Here is an 18,989-nt window from a genome sequence, read left to right as displayed (position 1 = left end):
GTGACTTACCGTTGAGGGCGTTTCAAGTAACCGCTTCTTGAAAACTTCGGTTGCCCCACGTAATACCTACGGTCTTTGGTTTGCCAAGATGAAATTAAGTTTTCAAGATCAATTTTGAATTACTCGGCAGGGACTTTCATGTAAGACTTATTTTTTTAAAATCCTAACACACATAATCCTTCAAATGTGATCATCACCAATTAATACATAAAAGAATCAACAACAAAAAGAAGAAGGAGCTGTCGCATTCTTAAAACTCAAATGTATTCTTTTGCGTGAATGGCAATCTGAATAATCATGAGTTATACTGCGATAACTGTCTGGTAAACGCGTAACTGACTCAGAGGAAAATAAAAAGTTGGGGACAAATTTTAATATAACAGTGAATAACAATAAGCAATATTTGTTTGTAACTCAATAATTTACACACAAAAATCACTAAATCAATACATACATGCACGCACGCACGCACGTACGCACACACACGCACGCACACATACATGCATGCATGCATGCATGCATGCATGCATGCATACATACATACATACATACATACATACATACATACATACATACATACATACATACATACATACATACATCCATCCATCCATCCATCCATCCATCCATCCATCCATCCATCCATCCATCCATCCATCCATCCATCCATCCATACATACATACATACATACATACATACATACATATATACATACATGGGCAAATATGTACACACACACACACACACACACACACATATATATATATATATACATATATATAATATATATATATATATATATATATATATATATATATATATATATATATATATATATATATATATATATATATATATATATATATATATATATATATATATATATATATATATAACTCGGCGAGTATCAATCTGCTAAGACAGTGCTCTATACCGCAGTGGCAGAGCGCAATAGTTTTGATAGTTCTGGAACTCTTTCTAAAGAGTTCCAGAACTATCAAAACTATATATATATATATATATATATATATATATATATATATATATATATATATATATATATATATATATATATATATATATATATATATATATATATATATATATATATATATATATATATATATATATATATATATATATAATCGAATATAAGTAAATAAACCAGAGTAATACTCGTGTAAACAGTTTATTGTACATAGAGGATGTAATCTGTAAATAAAGTTATAAACACTGACTCACTCTATGTTCTTTCACATTTTTTAAAGGAGAAAATCATTGTATTAATATCTAATGCACATTCCTTATCAATATATGATCATTGTAAAATGTTAAAACAACCGAAAAATATAAAAAAAAACAATTTGAAGTTGTAATATAGGTGTGGATACAATCCAAGGAGTACTATATATTTGAATAAAGAAGGACCAGATACCACTGAATATAGAGACTTATAATAATTATTTAACACACGTGTATACCGGCATAGACCCGGTTACTTATCTTGTATCATCTAATGATGTAGTAGTTATTTCACTGCATAGAAGACAAGTTTCTGTTTTTGTTTACTCGGTAATACTAATAAGTATCACACCAAGTTTGTGAATATGTCCTTAGGCCTTATTCAAGTTTACAAAATTTAATTTACCTACTAGACCTAGGACACCATTCGTTCAAGTCTGAAAATCCTGTTCACTCTACCCACTTCTTGTTCAATACTATATGTGGCGGGGTTAACATAATACTCGTATTGGTCGCCATGTAGAATTCTACAGTAAAGTTCAATAATAACTAACATTAACCATAGGCAATGGTCTGTGCTTCAATGCGAAATCTTTCACTTTTGCACTGTCTCACGAAAAGTGTGCCATCAACGGTTTGATCTTTGATTCTTTTCTTTCTTTTAGTTTTGGTTTAATCAGTGGGCGGCAAGCTAGACGTGTCGTGTATATGAAAACATAGTCTATATGAATGAAAAATTACCCTTTGTTTAGAAGGTAGGAGCTAGCTGTACCCCCCCCCCCCCCTTAACAAAAATACTGCTCTCCCACCACAACATATATCTATTCTTTCTCTCCATAAAGATTGCAAAATTTTGTTTCGCTGCACTGGAAATGAACGCTGGCGATTTTGCACGGACAGCTTCGTTGGTTGTACCCATCGATACCAACTTGTAAGCTCGGCTTGCAGGTGTGTTAGAAGACATATCATTATCACATCATATTTACATATATTTTCCATAAACCTACACAGAAAGAAGCATTGATTACGGACAGTTTCTTGAATGTCGGCTAACAAATGCCCAATTCTGCGGTTTCATCCTCAAAAAATGTCTGAATCTACTATGCTATACCTATCGTCCACTCCAAATTTCTCTCGTATCCATAGTTACGTGTCACGTGTCGAATATTTCGTCTCCATTTGTGTGGAATCACACGATTGAGTTCACGAGTGAAATCACGTAGTTTCCAACCATCATAGTTAAGAACTTCAGAGATTTTAGGAATATTTTTATGACCCGCTTCCTTGCCGATGTCTTTCTGTTTATGTAGGTAGAAATCGGATCTCAGGTAGCTCAGGAATGATGGCATGTAATCGTCGTACTCCTTGATTCCATGTACGTTGAAACTAATATCAAAAATTGGACGCCCAGTTTCTTTAGCTAAGTCGAGCATGAAATTCTCTTTAATTTCAACCGCAGGTTTCAGCCCAGAAGCACGAACAATTTCATACCAGTTCATCAATTCTGTAATTACCATAGAATTTGGATTTGATTTCTTCACAAAAGGTTTGAAGAAGTCCAGAATCGCAGGAATGGAGTAATGGTCTGCCAGGTTAGATGTCGTAATACGGTCAAATGTAATCTCGTCCGGATTCAGACTCGCATTCAACTTAAAACAATCAGCTAATATTGCATGGAACATACACTGACCATTCTGTACCTTGCCAATGAAGTCCTCAATAACATGCGAGATATAGTTGGCAAACATTGTTTGTACAGTTGGTACATTGCAGTAGGATTTAGCTTCAACATAGTCCCATCCACTGAATGGAAAACTGTACGGTGAAATGGTATACACCATGGTCTCTCTCTTGAACCAGTTTGGGTAGTCTACATACCCTATATACCCTGGAGTGAGCTGACGGACATCGCCTTCCAAAGGTGTTGCTAACATTGGATTTCTACCGAGCAAGGTTACATTCTGGAAAACTGCTTCTGGTTTCCGGGGATCCAACGGAGTCATGAGGATACCGTCTTTCGCCCATTCCAGTAAAGACTGTCGGTGTTGCTGAGGAACACAATTGAAGTATGTTGACCAACCTTCTTCAATGCCAAGTTTCTTCTGGATCCACATGTGACGTTGTTTGTGTATATGGTGTCTCGGTCCTCCCTCTTTAGACAACTTAGACCAGTCATACCATATCGGCTTTAGCGATTTGAAGTGATTGGCCGAAATAACTAACTGTCCCTTGGTTCTTGTTCGGAAGGTATCTTGATCAATCTTTAATAATTCCTCGAGATGATCCTCTACTATCTCGCAATTGTCAATCGTCAGACACAAGGAATACCATATTTGGACCAACGCTTCTGCCATCTCATGGACGTCATCACAAGTACACATCATATACAGAAACAACACATTACGTGCCATAATCTGCGGTTCAAAATCATTTAAGTAAAATGCGACTTGACCTTTGAACTGCATTGGTAAGGATGCACCTGTTTTAATGACGTTTCTTAAGTCACCAACACCAGCCAGCAAGAGAGCTAACTTATCAGGGTAATACCCACTGCTCCATTCATTTTGTTCTAGGTTTAACAAGTCTACGGCGGGTGTATTTCCCCAGTAGTAAACATTTGTTTCTTTGATAGGACCACTCTCCGTAGTATGTCTCCAGAAACTCCCTTGTGATGTCTTCGCTACTGTAATGATGTCATTCTTGATCTTTAAACATTGCATTTTATGACTTGGCCAATTCTTTCCTTGACACTCACGACCACAGTACCATACAGATAGACAACCTGAACATTGCCTTGTACTTGTGATTTTCTGGCAGTGATGACACTTCTTATTTTTCTCAGAATGTTTACACTCATTCTAGAAAGTAATATGAAAAGAACACACTAATTATATATTTTAAAAAAGAGAGTTTTAGCTGGAGAAAGTTACATTTGAAGACATGTATTGCAATTACAATACCATGCCATGGTCCATGCAGTACGGTACAGTACAACACAGCATAGCGCACTGCAGTGCAGTACAGTTCAGCACAGCACAGCACAGCACAACACAATAAAACACAACACAACACAACACAACACAACACAACACAACACAACACAACACAACACAACACAACACAACACAACACAACACAACACAACACAACACAACACAACACAGCGCACTACAGTTCAGTACAACACAGTACAGAACAGTAAAATAAAGTAAAATACAATACAATACAATGCGATGCGATGCAATACTAAACGACACGACACGACACAACACAACACAACACAACACAACACAACACAATACAATACAATACAATACAGTAACATGCAGTACAACCCCCCCCCCCCACACACACACACACACACACCACCACCATACACCACACCATGCTACACAACATTTCACAGCAGAACAATGGAATAAGTGAGTTAGATAGCCTGAGGAACTACAAACAACAAATACTTTTTCTATCTCGATTATTCCATTTAAAATCTAACAATACACACCTTATGTCTAAATTTATCATCGTACATACACGTCTTCCTGCAGTAGAGGGCGAACTGACATTCAGGACACTTTATTCTTCCTGGCTGTCCACAGCGCCAACACGCACCGATTTTAGAATCCATAGCAGCTGACCTTCAAGAAATTACATTGCAAGAAAAATATAATCATTTTCTTATGAGGACCTCTTCATTTCTTGTCTCTATAAACCTATGGTTAGATCATTTATGTATAGGCCAATATCCAACTAATACATACGTAACTTTCTCTTTTAAGATCAGTATGCGTACAATATCATAGTACGATATCAGGCCAAACAGAGAGAGAGAGAGAGAGAGAGAAGAGAGAGAGAGAGAGAGAGAGAGAGAGAGAGAGAGAGAGAGAGAGGAGAGAGAGAGAGAGAGAGAGAGAGAGAGAGAGAGAGAGAGAGGAGGGAGGGTGGGGGAGAGAGAGAGAGAGAGAGAGAGAGGGAGAGAGAGAGAGAGAGAGAGAGAGAGAGAGAGAGAGAGAGAGAGAGAGAGAGAGAGAGAGAGAGAGAGAGAGAGAGAGAGAGAGAGAGAGAGAGAGAAGAATTGTTCTGGTCAGCACGCGCATCAATTAAATACCCTTCCCCCCCCCCCCCGCGTCGGTCTATTTTAGTGTATTTTGTACTGTACAGCCCATGCAGTTCCGGGGGAAAACACAAAAATAACCCTCCCTACTCCATTGAAGATAGCAAAGCCAATCATGAACAAGCAAATGACATCTACCCCACATACACACTTGCTCTAAAGTACTAAATAAAAAGAACAGTAACTGCCATAAATAGTAGATTGAGTGACAGACAAATATATTACAGGAAACAATTTTTTTTGGCCTAAGGGTGACTGTACCTTATTTAATCTATGTGTCCCATGACCCAGCCGACCCCATATTTCTCCAGCGGAGTGAAATAGTAAAAACTGACGCCATCTACGGCGGGATTAGAAATGTATAAGGTCACTGATTGTAAGACTGCGACCCCATAAGCGCGTATCTATTCGCAAAATATTATCATTTCATTTATTGCTGTAACCTTCTGACTTCAACTGTGTTATGTCATTCAGGAATTGAAAGTATCATCATCATGTACATTGTCAATTCTTAAGGTTATTATAACTAAAAAAACAATAAAAATAACTGATCGACCCCTTTAATTGTCATGAGAAGAGCGACATCTATAACTAATGCCGCTCTAACCTGCGAAAACAATACTGATGCGTTTGCTTGCTTGTGATAAGCAGGAATGAGACAAGTTTCATGCAAAGATATACAATGTAATTCGTGTCAGTAACTTATCAAATCAATGTAAACACGACAGGAGCGCTAGCCTGGACGCCATTACTCTGTCTACTGATTGAACACTATACACTATATATTTGAGTCCAAATGTTAGTTACATTGTAACTTCCACAGATATAAAGAAACTGATGAAAACGTCATGTGAAACCACATCAAAGGCACCCACTGTTGTTTTTTGTATCAGTTGTATTGTTGTTTTTACCTACTTTTGTCTCTGTGTGAAGTCTTTCCTTGGCTCACCTCATGCAAACAAACACACTTGTGTTTTTCGCGGGTTGTATATAGTCAATAATGCTTGTTGCATTGTAAAATTAATATTGATATCTCACATTGAAATACACGTAAGACAAAACTGCTTTATTATTACTTATGAAGAAAATGAAATTGCACTCAGGCACACACAGGTGTTGCCACACAGTCACGTAGGCACAGCCACACAGTCACAGGCAACCACACACCATACATTTCCGTATATTCAAAGTGAAAGTGCAAATTCTCCAAGTTATTACACCAATACATAATGCTAAAATATTGTCAAAAATTCAATTTGTACAAGCCGAGTTAATTGGCTCCTTCCTCAAGGGAAAATACAAACATAAAAAGTTTCTGGATTAAACTTAGACTGTCGACAGTCGCTCGCACCTTTTTTTTTCCTACGTTTTTATCTAAACTCCGATCCGACGCAACACTAGTCTAATCGCAAAGTGATCGAGGGCCGAAGGCTCGGACCTTCGGCCCTCGACCACTCGGTTTATCAGTTTGCGATTATACTAGTGTTGCGCCGGATCGGAGTTTAGATAAAACGTAGGAAAAAATGGCGAGAGCGACTGTCGACAGTCTAGATTAAACTATAAATTAGTAGAATTTACTGTCGATACATATATATCTTCTATGACCTTAATACAATTGTCGTCTGGCACTGTTAAAACAGTTGACAGCATAGTAGAGATTTCCTCGAAATGTTTTCAAACGTAGAATAAATTACGTCATCTGATCTTTTATAGTCATATCTTAATACATGGTTTGAGTTCAGTCAATTGCAATATGCGCCAGTATTTAAAGTAAAATACTGCGAGTGCCTTGAGAATTTAGCCAAATGTACGCCTGAAAACATCTAAACTAAGCCCAGGCCCCTGTTCAGTTACATTTGTAGCATTACTGAAGCCGGTACTTGCAATTATCTCGAATGAAACGGTATTGAAAGCTAACCTGACATCCTATCATATAAACTTTGTACGTTCTACCTAGTTACTTAGAATGGATACGTTGTCTTTACCTTCTAATTAAGATCACATACTGTTATTTACTTTCTCTTTGAGGTTCACGAACTTACGACACTTTAGTTGATATAAAATAGACAGCCATTCAGATTCACATAAGGCTGTGGTCGTTACACCATGTGTACTTTGTAGTTTCTCGGCTGGAAAAGTACATCTTAATAGAAATATGAAGCAAACAATGTCATCGACTCACCTTGTATCGCTTATGTCATTGACATGTACACGTGTACACTTAAAATACATATGTTACTGTCGTAAAGCTGGGCCATCGTATCATGTTGGGCTTGACCGCAATCACTGAACGTTTAGACGCTGAATGTTCACGAGAGCAACAAAGACACATCTACAGAAAACACGTACTAAATCAACAGACAGGTCAATAAATGTGCATTCGGCGAATCAAGATGGTTGAATTTGACGAGTTGGAGCTAACAGAAAACACTTGAAATTTCCTAGAAGCGTTTAAAAAGAAATGGGTGTGTTCAGCTGGCTTGTTCGACGAATTCACGCATGCGTTTGGCCACAGACGATTCTGAACTGTGACGTAGTTCAAACTAGGGTTGGTTGGGTTATCACTATTTTTTTTATTTGGCCCCATTGCACAATATATACACTTCCATGTATTGGGTCATACAACGAATATCGTAGAGTGACAGTGTAAGATTTCAATTCTGATAATTTAAAAGTATTTATGTGGTTTATGGACAAAATTGTATTTTCATGGTATACAGAAAATTGGTGTTACATCAGTTTAAACTCCTGGAATGATGTGATATTGTCTGCTTTTAAAGAACCACATAACAGATTGTTTTTGTGTACATACATTCACTAGTAATTCATTTCATTTAATTGTTAATTACATGCAACCCCATAATTAAAGCCTTGGGGGAAAATTGACAACTTGTAATGTGAATGCGACGATTGGGATCCCAAGGGTTCATTAAGCCCCAATCAAAACTTGCTTTCTATTGCACACTACATATATGCATTCAAAGTGAAAGTGGACTTTCATTACTTTAGAGTGTTAGTTTTTATACAATTCGGGGTTGTCAGACTCATTTCATTCATATCTACACATAACAACACTTTCTCTTTCCTATAAATATGAATGGTGTTTATCGTTATAACCCGTATTCATGATCAGACGGAGTGCTTAAGTGGATCAAAGAAAGAAAGGCAATGCAATACGTCATTGCAATGCATGATTACTTGGACAACACTGACAGCAAAATATGAAGGGTAAAAATAAATCTGAGAAAAATTACAGTAAAACAAAAGTAGTAAATATATATGTTGTACATTTGTTCAGAGACACTAAGTTCATATCAAAATATGATTTAGATCAACATTATTTGTTTGTTTATAAATAACATTGAAACAAGCAATTTCCTTGCAGTTTGAAACTATTCTATCAAATACAATCTTCTAAAAATAATTGGTGTGCGTGGCTATACATGTGTGTACTTTGACAAGTACTGTATCACCGGGAGAGTTGCAGGCGAGATGGACTACACTTGTGTACTCTACACGATTTGACTCGACTCGACTCAACCTGACCATAGGGACGCGTAGTATTTCTTAGATTGTTGTATTCCTTATCTAAAATATAACGTTTTGACTTGAGTATATTTCAGATATGGAAAGAACACTAGTAATCTTCTAGTATCGAGCACATATGTATTGATGTATTTGATTCGTGTGATATTTCCCTTAAGATATCGACAATCTAAGGAATAATATATGGACCTGACCCTGGCCTACTCTACCCTAAACTCCTCTTCTCATTCTACCCTGAATACCATGACCCTCCAGGCAATCCTCTTTTCAGTTTGCTTTCCCCCAATATTTCTTTGTTCAGCCAAGGAAAAACGAGTGACTTAAGGGGCCTTGTCACTACGAGCCGCTACACGAGTAGCGACAAATTTACCTATTTTTCTGAACATTTTTATGTAATATGTACAAATGTCGTCTTTTAAGAGATGGGCTAGTGACTCTAGAAGATACCAGTATCAGTTCTTTTCTCGAAATATTGACAGGATTTACTAGTTATCAATTATTGTCCATTCCAAATTCCTCTCCACTCCATATATACGAGTCACTTGTCGAATATTTCGTCTCCATTTGTGTGGAATCACACAGTTAAGTTCACGCGTGAAATCACGAAGTTTCCAACCATCATAGTTGTAAACTTCAGAGATTTTAGGAATATTTTTACGTCTTGGTTGATTACCGGTATCCTTCTTGTTATGTTGGTAGAAATCAGCTCTGAGGTACTTGAGGAAAGAAGGTATGTAATCTTCATATTCCATTGTTGTTTCACACCTCGAGTAGAAACCAGCATCCATCGGTGAAATCCCGGTATCACTTGCTACGTCAGCCATCCAGTTGTATGTTGGTGATACTTCATCTCCGATGTGGAATATGGGGCCAAGGTTTAAAGCTTTGACAACTTCATACCAATTCATCATCTCTGTAACTAACAGAGAATGTGGATTAATAGTATTCATGAAAGACTTGAAGAAGTCTAGAATCACAGGAATTGAGTAATAATCTGCCAGATTTGATGTTGTAATGCGATCAAAGTATATCTGTTCCTTTCGTAAGTCAGTCTTCAGCTTAAAGCAGTCTTCGACAAAGATGTGAAACACACACCGACTGTCTTGAACTTTCTTGGTAAACTCTTCAATGACGTGAGATATATAGTTGGCGAACATCGTTTGTAAACATGGGACATCACAGTAAAGACTGGCTTCAACATAGTCCCACCCACTGAACGGAAAGCTCATTGGTGAAATGCCATAGGTATACGGCTCTCTTTTGAACCAATCAGGGAAATCAAGAGATCGTTCAGTCTGTCCTGGATTCTGAATACGCACGTCGTATTCAGTATAAAATTCACATATCGGATTTCTACGAAGCAATGTTACATTCTGAACAGTTGCTTCAGACTTCTCAGGATTTGTTGTTGTCAGTAGAATGCCATCTTCTTTCCATTCCGCTAAGGACTGGCGATGTTGCTCAGGAACACTACACAGATAATCAGAATATTTCTGTTCTATGTCAACTTCTGCATGCATCCACAGACTACGTTGTGTGAGGATATGGTATCTCGGTCCTCCTTGTTTTGATATCTTTAACCAATCATACCATATGGGCTTCACAGCCTTTAAGTTATTTTCCGAAATCACTATCATCCCCCTGGTCTTTCTTAAGATGGTGTCTCCATTCACCTTGACCAGTTCTTCAAGATGGTCCTCTAGGACTTTACCATTGCGAATAGTTAGGCTAGTTGAATACCATAGTTGCACCAAAGTCTCTGCCATCTCACTGACTTCATCACAAGTGCACAGCATATACAGAAACAATACAATGCGTGCTATTACATTTGGGTCAAAATCATTTAAGTAAAATGCGACTTGACCTTTGAACTGCATTGGTAAGGAAGCACCTGTTTTAATGACGTTTCTTAAGTCACCAACACCAGCCAGCAAGAGAGCTAACTTATCAGGGTAATACCCACTGCTCCATTCATTTTGTTCTAGGTTTAACAAGTCTACGGCGGGTGTATTTCCCCAGTAGTATACGTTCATTTGGATACGAGGTTTAATTTTGGGAGTGATTCTCCAGAAACTTCCTTTTGATGTCTTCGCTATTGTAATGATGTCATTCTTGATCTTCAAACATTGAGTTTTATGACTTGGCCAATTCTTTCCTTGACACTCACTACCACAGTACCATACAGATAGACAACCTCCACATTGCCTCACAGTTGTGATTTTCTGGCAGTGATGACATTTCTTACGTTTCTCACCATGTATGCACTCCATCTAGTAAAGTAATTAAAATTTAAAAAGAGAAAAATAATGAATCACTTAAACAACTATTGATGAATATGTCAGTTTGCTTTCTGTATCATTGATCAACATGTGTAAATGGTTACAGGAAAGTAATGAAAACTTTTCAACTCATTAAACCTATGGGTTAAAAGTAAATTGAACAGGAATAAACGATTCATGCATCAATATACCGACAGGAGACCATAAGTCTACTCTACAAAGATAATCCATTAGCTTTACAGGACACATCATGACATGCACTTCTTACCATCAATGTATATATCAAATTATGTGAAATTTACAGCTTGCATTCTAAAGATGTTGTCTAATTATCAAAAATGATTATTTATGCACATTACACATCACAATGAAAAATTACATAAAAACAACATGAAACATGTTAGCTACAGGTAGACATAGAGACATTTTTGAATGTATGGATAGATATACGCTTAGATAGAAGGAGGCTTTGATTGATACGACATCTAAAATAGTAAAATACATGTACTATAATTTTAGACATTCTAAAATACTTTTCATACAAACCTTGTGCCTATATTTATCTTCATACATACACGTCTTCCTGCAGTAGAGGGCGAACTGACACTTGTCACATTGTATTCTTCCTTCCTGTCCACACCGCCAACATCGACCGATTTTAGAGTCCATGGTATTTGATTTTCACTTTCAATAAATCAGAGAAATTAGATTTAAACACTCACTTAATAGGGAACTTGCAAACCCGCCATGTTGAATGTTGCATCATGGGAAATGTGATAATAAATACTAATCAGTTAGTATTATGTATATTGTTATATTGTTTATCACCACAAATAATCAATTCATAGTCACCCTGACTATTGTGAGAGGTTAATTTTATCAGTAGCTCCAGATTAGGTATTACGATAACCACAGATAATCCCATAGTCCTTTGCGTCTGAGCATGCTCAGTCTGGATTGCAAGTTCCCTATTATAAACACTGATTTAGAACTTCTTTTAAAATGTGTAATTGTATATTTACAAAAGTCACCCATAAGGACACATATACAGAACAGTATCATTCACCCATAGAAGGTGGTGCAAATTGGATTCATTCTAGGGAGTCTCTCTTCCTAACCCTAACCCTACTCCTAACTCCCTAGCTTTGCATACAAATGTGCATTTACATTACACAGCACATCCACTGGGCTCAATTCTTGCCTGGTCATTCATTACTGTAAATTTGCTGTTTCCAAGATGGCTGTATGTGACTGGTTCAATTATTTTTTACCTCCAATAATGAGAATATAATGATATTTGTCATATGTATTACGTATATGCATTGTACACTATATTGCTATTTTAAATGATACTTATTATTTTGTTCATTTTACAGTCATCATTACATGCAATTCATCAAATGATTTAAATGTTGTTGTTTACTATATGCTGGTCACACACGTCAATTCAATTCAACGTAATATGTGTATGTCTGGCATTTAATTTTATCATTCTGGTTTTTTTGGCCCAAATATTCATCTTTTTCCGGCATGTAATATTCACATGTGGCTTCGATACATAACCCGTGATTTGATTAGAAACTGTAAAATTAGAAAGAGTTTTAGTTCTCATGGCATAAGAAACTTGAACCATGATCAAGTTATTGTACAGAATGCAAATGTCAAAGTTTGCAATTACATATAAAGACTGCCTTATGGGCCTTAGACTGCAGACACTGGGTTAAAATGTTCCATTGAGAGTCGAGCTTAAAGTACTAAAACCATGAATTAAAAATTATGAAAAAAATAGGAACACAAAACAACTCTTTTGGCTTAGTTATCATTTTTTAAAGTCACACGAACTGCGGTTATTTACCATTCATAGTGAAAATAACCACAAAGCGACAGTTGACAGTCTATATATGATGTGAAATTGACTACAGAATTCAGTTTATCTTAAATTATAATATTTCCTTCGAGAGGAGGTACCTAAAACGAATAAGTTGTCATTGACCCACCCATACAGTAACGTAAAAGCTTTTTGAAACGTTTCCACGTGAATATCTACTATATGTGTGCATGGCTAGCTTTTACTTTCGATTTGATTTCAACGGAATTCAAACCGAATGTATTTGTCATAACTGTCATGGATACTCGTTACAGTACTGTTACACTTCAATTTTTATGTATATTGAAGTGAAGAGAATAATGCAATATAGATGGTATATTCAGTATGTAAAATAGTTATTAGTTATGACCTATCAAAATATAGTGCTGAACTAGCTGAGGGCTCACTATGTTTGGAGATATATGGCTCCCATGCTCATCATAAGCTGGCAGAATCTGACGGGACGATGATGCATGCACAGGGCCAGCTCTTTGAGAAGATATTTGCAGTTTGTATTGTCTGCGTACAAAGATTTAAATACTAGCAATATGAAGCAAAAACTGTGCCTACTCACCTAGCGTGTTGTCTTTACGATGACATACATGTATCCTGCTTCTTCCGCGTGTAACGTCTGTTGCACAGTACACGAAGCCGATGACCTTTTGCAGTGTTGGGTACCATGGGTGTAAAAGGAATTGGCGCACGTAGTAAGCCTAACCTATAACATGATCTTGATATTTGTTTGCCAAAGCAAAAGAGTCCCGGCAGAGAGTAAACAAATCAATGACGTTGGTGTGCTCTCTAGTTAGCAAGTGATTGACAACAACGTCTAAGTATGGTCTCAAAACAGATTCTGAAGAAGTCTACTGCGTGACAATGTGCATATTAAAGGCGTAATGACTCTAGTTTTGCGCATGCGTTTCGTTCGATAATTGGTTCCCGCCTTTTCTTCGTCATAGTTTGAACATAGCCAAGCGATAGACAGCTTTTAGAACGAGATTTTTTTATTTTCAACTGAATTTGGACATGAAATAATTGACAATGCACACCAATTAAAGCGTAAGATCAATAATATGCATTTTATCCAAAAAGAAAAGAACATAGGAATATACTCAAACCAACCAATCAAACATGATGTATCATGAAATTCTATCACTATTACCATGGTCTACATCTCATTCGATGACCTCCACCTTAAGATCTTAGTGTTACACATACTTTGTGGACTCAATTGTATCACTAAAGATTGTGGGATTTGGTCAAATAATGTATTTACAGTTTGAGTCCCAATAACGCAAATGTTTTGACTCTAAACACTGGCATCAAATTAGCACTAGAATTGTTGAAATCGATTTGCCAATCATTTACTAGTAATAATGGTTACTGCCCTAATTACTAACAGTCAGCAATAGGAAGTTCTTATAAATTTATAAATCAACGCAGCCAGCAACTGAACGGGAGTATCAACCTTTCCAACTAACAGATCACCTCACTCCAAGGCTAATAAAACAGAACTGACAGAAAAGGCCTCACAAGGCCTACAGTCAGAAGTGGACCTGTAAAAGAAAGCAAAAGATAGCCGAAAAACCCAAGTTCAAATCACAAGAAGGCCAATGGCAATGCGACAAGTTAATGAACACTTTACAGTCATAGTGGTGTGTTCAGACTGTTATCTTAACAACAGTAGCTCCCTTCACTTGACAACCTTTGTTTAACTTTGGACTGAGGTGCATCGAGGCACAATGTATAGTCTCAATGTACATGCTCATAATAGAAATGAAAGACACTTCATAAAAAAAGAGAATGCGATTCGTAGAAATGTAAAAAGGGGAGATCCCTAAATCATTATTCACAAGTGACCGATTTGAGGTGTTATTGACTCTATAGTGCTACGCGTTTCGGATGGTGCCGTAAAAGAGGCCGTGGGTTGCGACGATGATACACGCAGAGTGGTGCATATATATCATACATAAAGGAGGCTAATAATTATATATATATATATGTGTGTGTGTGTGTGTGTGTGTGTGTGTGTGTGTGTGTGTGTGTGTGTGTTGTATATATTTTCATAATTTCATATTCATACACATACACATACACATACACCTGTAGGGGATTACATGATCATTTTAATTTAATATTATATTTTAAGTTTGAGTTTCAACATTCCTTCAGAAATTTCTTATTGTATTTGTTAATATTACAGCTACTCCCAAACTATGTATTTTGTGTTGATATTGGTTGCCAAGGCTTGAATATATTTTTGGCAAAATAAAATTAGTCAACTATATCAATTTTGATGCTGCATATTAACAGTGTCTGTAACTGTTTACACTGTAAACATGTTCAAGTTTAAACGCATTGAAGTTGATTAAAGAGGTACTTAATTTTGAAGTCGATGGCAACACACGCGCATGCGTATGTATGGCCATTAAAGTGAAAGTGGCCATGGACATTTGTATGTTTCTACTTCTGGTATATATATATATATATATATATATATATATATATATATATATATATATATGTTGATGACAACAGCATTTTTTTCACTTGAATGTAAAAAAAGTTGCCTTTGTTGGAGCAAACAATATATATAGTTATCCGGTAGCTGGGCTATGATTAGATTAGTGAACAAAGTGAAGTTTTTGATTTGATATTCAAGTCATGATCAGTCAAGTTGATATGCAATGACTTTACATTCCCCTTTTAAACTAAAACTTAATCTTTGGAAATATCTTTCGAAGTGTCTTAAGGTTGACATAGACAATTCAGTTGTCCATAAGAAACAATCCTATTGATGTATGCAATATAGCAGTTTAGTATTTTGCATATCATATATTTAATGTTTCTGTTTATTGTTTCTGTATATTGGTTTTAGATAATGCCATATCATTATCTGCATTATTTCACGTCTAAATAAATTATACTGTACTGTACTGTACTGTACTGTACTGTACTGTACTGTACTGTACTGTACTGTACTATTCTGTACTCATTCTCGCAAACCAGAGCTGTTATTTCTTCCACGACACAAAGAAATAACGAAACTCTTGGACGGTGCCGTAAACGAGGCTGTGGTTTACGACGGTGTACTGTACTGTACTGTACTGTACTGTACTGTACTGTACTGTACTGCATTACACTACACTACACTGTACTGCACTGCACTGCACTGCACTACGTCTTCTTACTAGCTTACTAATTGTCCATCAATGCTGCACCGGTCATATCATTAAACTTGTTGCAAGTTGAGTCTTTTATGGAAGCTGGTGGTTATTTCATACATGTTTATCTTTGATGTTTATGTATTTGAAGTTTGATTTAAAGTAATGTCCAGTCATTAGATTTGTGGTCTGGCTAATGTCTATTGGGCTATGGTCCATTCCAAGTTCCTCTCACATCCATGTAGTTGTGTCACTCTGCGATTGTTATATCTCCAACGAAATGGCACCACACGGTTCAACTCATGGTGATAATCTCGAAGGCTTAGCCCATTGTATCTTGAGATTTCAGTAAATGTTGGAATATTTTTCCTGTTTATCTCTCCTTGTGATGTTTTTGTCTTGTGTAAAAGGAAGTCAGCTCGAAGGTAATTGATAAATGGTAGAAACGTATCAGAGTATTCTATGAAGCACCTCATGGTCAGATCCTCGAAAGAGATACCTGTATCCCTGATTTGACCTGACAGGTTGGTGGCATCACGTAGGAGAAATGGGTTTTGTAATCTAAAAGGGTCACCATATACTGCCTTCACAGCACGCTCCCAATTCATCAATTCTGTTATAATCACTGACTTTGGGTTGGTGGAGTTGAGAAAGGGTTTGAAGTAATTCAGGATGACTGGGATCCCATAGTAGTCGGACAAGTTGGATGTTGCTATACGATCGAACTTTGTCTCTTCCGGGTTGATCTCTCTCGTCAGCTGAAAACAGTTACCGAGTACGAACTGAAATGACAGCAGTCCCTTTCTTAGGTTAAATGCAAACTTCTGGATTACATCAGAGATGTACACAGAGTACATTTCTGAGACATCCGGGACATTGCATTGAGATTTGGCTTCGACATAATCCCAGCAAGTGAAAGGCGTGCTGTCTGCCGATATCGAATAAACCAAAGGCTCGTTCAGATACCACTCTGGAAACATGAGTAATTCTGGAGTTAGGAAGCAGTTTTCACCGGAGAGTTTGTTTTTGTTCAGCAGGGTTACGTTCTGAAATATTGCCTCTTCTTTCTTTGGATTCCTTGAGGCTAGTAGAACACCATTGTCAAGCCATTCCTGTATAGATTGTTTATGTTGTTCAGGAATACACCGCATATAGTTAGACCAGCCGTTAACTGAGCCAGAATCAATAGAAATATAAAAGTGACGTTGCTTGATGATGTGATTTTGCGGACCACCTTCTTGGAGTGATTTGAGCCAAATGGACCAAACTGCCTTCAAACTTCTGAGGTGTTCTTCAGATATATTAATTTTCGAATTTGTTATAACCAAGAGATCTTCTCTGTTAATTTTCGATAACTCTTTCAGGGATTTCTCAAGACGTTGTTGGTGGTCATCAGTGATGCTTATAGAATACCATAATTGTACCAAAGCATCTGCTGTGGGAGCGATATAATCGCAAGTAAACATCATGAACAGGAATAACATATTACGTGCTAAGATGTTCTCGTCTTCATCATTGAGATAAAACTCTACTTGACCTTTGAACGCATTTGGTAAGGAAGCCCCGGTCTTGATGATGTTTCTAAGATCACCAACACCAGCAAATAAAATATGCAATTTGTCAAACTGGTTATCATTCCACTCATTCTGTGGTAGCTTCAACATGTCAACAGCCGGCACATTTCCCCAGTAGTAAACACCCGTATATCCAAACTTTTGACCCTGCTCCCTCCGTGTAGGGATCTGACCAGCTTTTGCAATGTTAATAATATCTTCCCTGGTCTGCTCACAACTCGCTTTATGAAACTTCCAGTGTTTTCTCTGACAATCACTCCCACAATACCATATCGTCAGACAGGCTGAACATCGTTTGGCTGTAGATGTTTCTTTTCTACAGCAACCACAATTCTGAGATATTTTGGCATATGTGCATTCAATCTGAAATCATATGAAATTAAATTAAATTAAATTAAATTAAATTAAATTACAATAAATGCGATTCTTGAACAGTTGGCATTGATGCGAGATCAAAAACAAAGGTTATTTTGAAATAGTCTGAACATGAAGATAGCATATTACCACTGTTTGACGAGTAGAAATTTCAACAAAGACAATGTAAAGTAATGGAAGAAGCCAGGGACACATAAAAAATGCGACCCTATAGAAAATAACTACAAGTACTTGCTTGCTTCTCAGATTTATGAAGTAAAGGTACTTTCTACCTAATTAATTAAAGAACACATACCTCATGCCTTGCTTTATCCTCCCTTAAACAGGTCATCGTACTCACAATGTGGACACTTAAGGGACCGGACAGAATTTACGGCAGGGGGGGGGGCCTGGGGAGAAATTATCTCTGACTTGTTTTTTTTCCTGGCCCCCCCATCCACTGTGACCAAAATTTCACAGCCCCCCCCCTTTCAAAAGTATAAAAATTTCATGGGCCCCCCCCCCAAAAAAAAAAAAGAAAAGAAAAAAGTGCACAATATTCTGCCCCCTACAATAACTAAAAAGAGTACAATTTTTGTTGTTACTGTAGCACAACTGTAATATTTCTTTTGGTACTACTATTATGTTACTATTTCAGCCCAAACAACTTAGTAGTTGTAGAGGAAGTTTTTTAGAAAACAAAACAAAATAAAACATTTTGACCATACATGTAATCATACACATGTGGTATAATCTTGTGCATTTCCCAACTAGACACCATAAGTAGTCATCACTTAATACCAAGGCATTTGATGTGGTGGTTTTAACTGTCATTCGCTGATACATAC

The 18,989-nt window shown here is 36.9% G+C and overlaps 3 protein-coding genes across 3 annotated transcripts; all 3 read right to left on the bottom strand.

The window, feature by feature from the left end:
* Window positions 1-1,244: 1,244 nt before the first annotated feature.
* Window positions 1,245-7,892, bottom strand: LOC144452857 (uncharacterized). The gene is made up of 3 exons (XM_078144042.1): window positions 7,540-7,892; window positions 4,749-4,881; window positions 1,245-4,101 (listed from the first exon to the last, which is right to left on the bottom strand). The coding sequence occupies exons 1-3, from the start codon at window positions 7,587-7,589 to the stop codon at window positions 2,344-2,346; spliced, it is 1,941 nt and encodes a 646-aa protein (XP_078000168.1). The 5' UTR covers window positions 7,590-7,892; the 3' UTR covers window positions 1,245-2,343.
* Window positions 7,893-8,055: 163 nt separating this feature from the next.
* On the bottom strand, window positions 8,056-13,882 carry LOC144452858 (uncharacterized). The gene is made up of 3 exons (XM_078144043.1): window positions 13,624-13,882; window positions 11,729-11,866; window positions 8,056-11,173 (listed from the first exon to the last, which is right to left on the bottom strand). Exons 2-3 carry the CDS (start codon window positions 11,849-11,851, stop codon window positions 9,389-9,391), a joined length of 1,908 nt encoding a protein of 635 aa, XP_078000169.1. The 5' UTR covers window positions 11,852-11,866; window positions 13,624-13,882; the 3' UTR covers window positions 8,056-9,388.
* Window positions 13,883-15,621: 1,739 nt separating this feature from the next.
* LOC144452920 (uncharacterized) lies at window positions 15,622-18,582 on the bottom strand. The gene is made up of 2 exons (XM_078144131.1): window positions 18,458-18,582; window positions 15,622-18,150 (listed from the first exon to the last, which is right to left on the bottom strand). The coding sequence occupies exons 1-2, from the start codon at window positions 18,491-18,493 to the stop codon at window positions 16,414-16,416; spliced, it is 1,773 nt and encodes a 590-aa protein (XP_078000257.1). The 5' UTR covers window positions 18,494-18,582; the 3' UTR covers window positions 15,622-16,413.
* Between the last annotated feature and the right edge of the window lie 407 nt (window positions 18,583-18,989).

The sequence above is a fragment of the Glandiceps talaboti genome, chromosome 23 (assembly GCF_964340395.1).
Source record: "Glandiceps talaboti chromosome 23, keGlaTala1.1, whole genome shotgun sequence".
NCBI classification, from domain to species: domain Eukaryota; kingdom Metazoa; phylum Hemichordata; class Enteropneusta; family Spengelidae; genus Glandiceps; species Glandiceps talaboti.
This window is presented reverse-complemented; position numbering and strand designations above follow the sequence as displayed.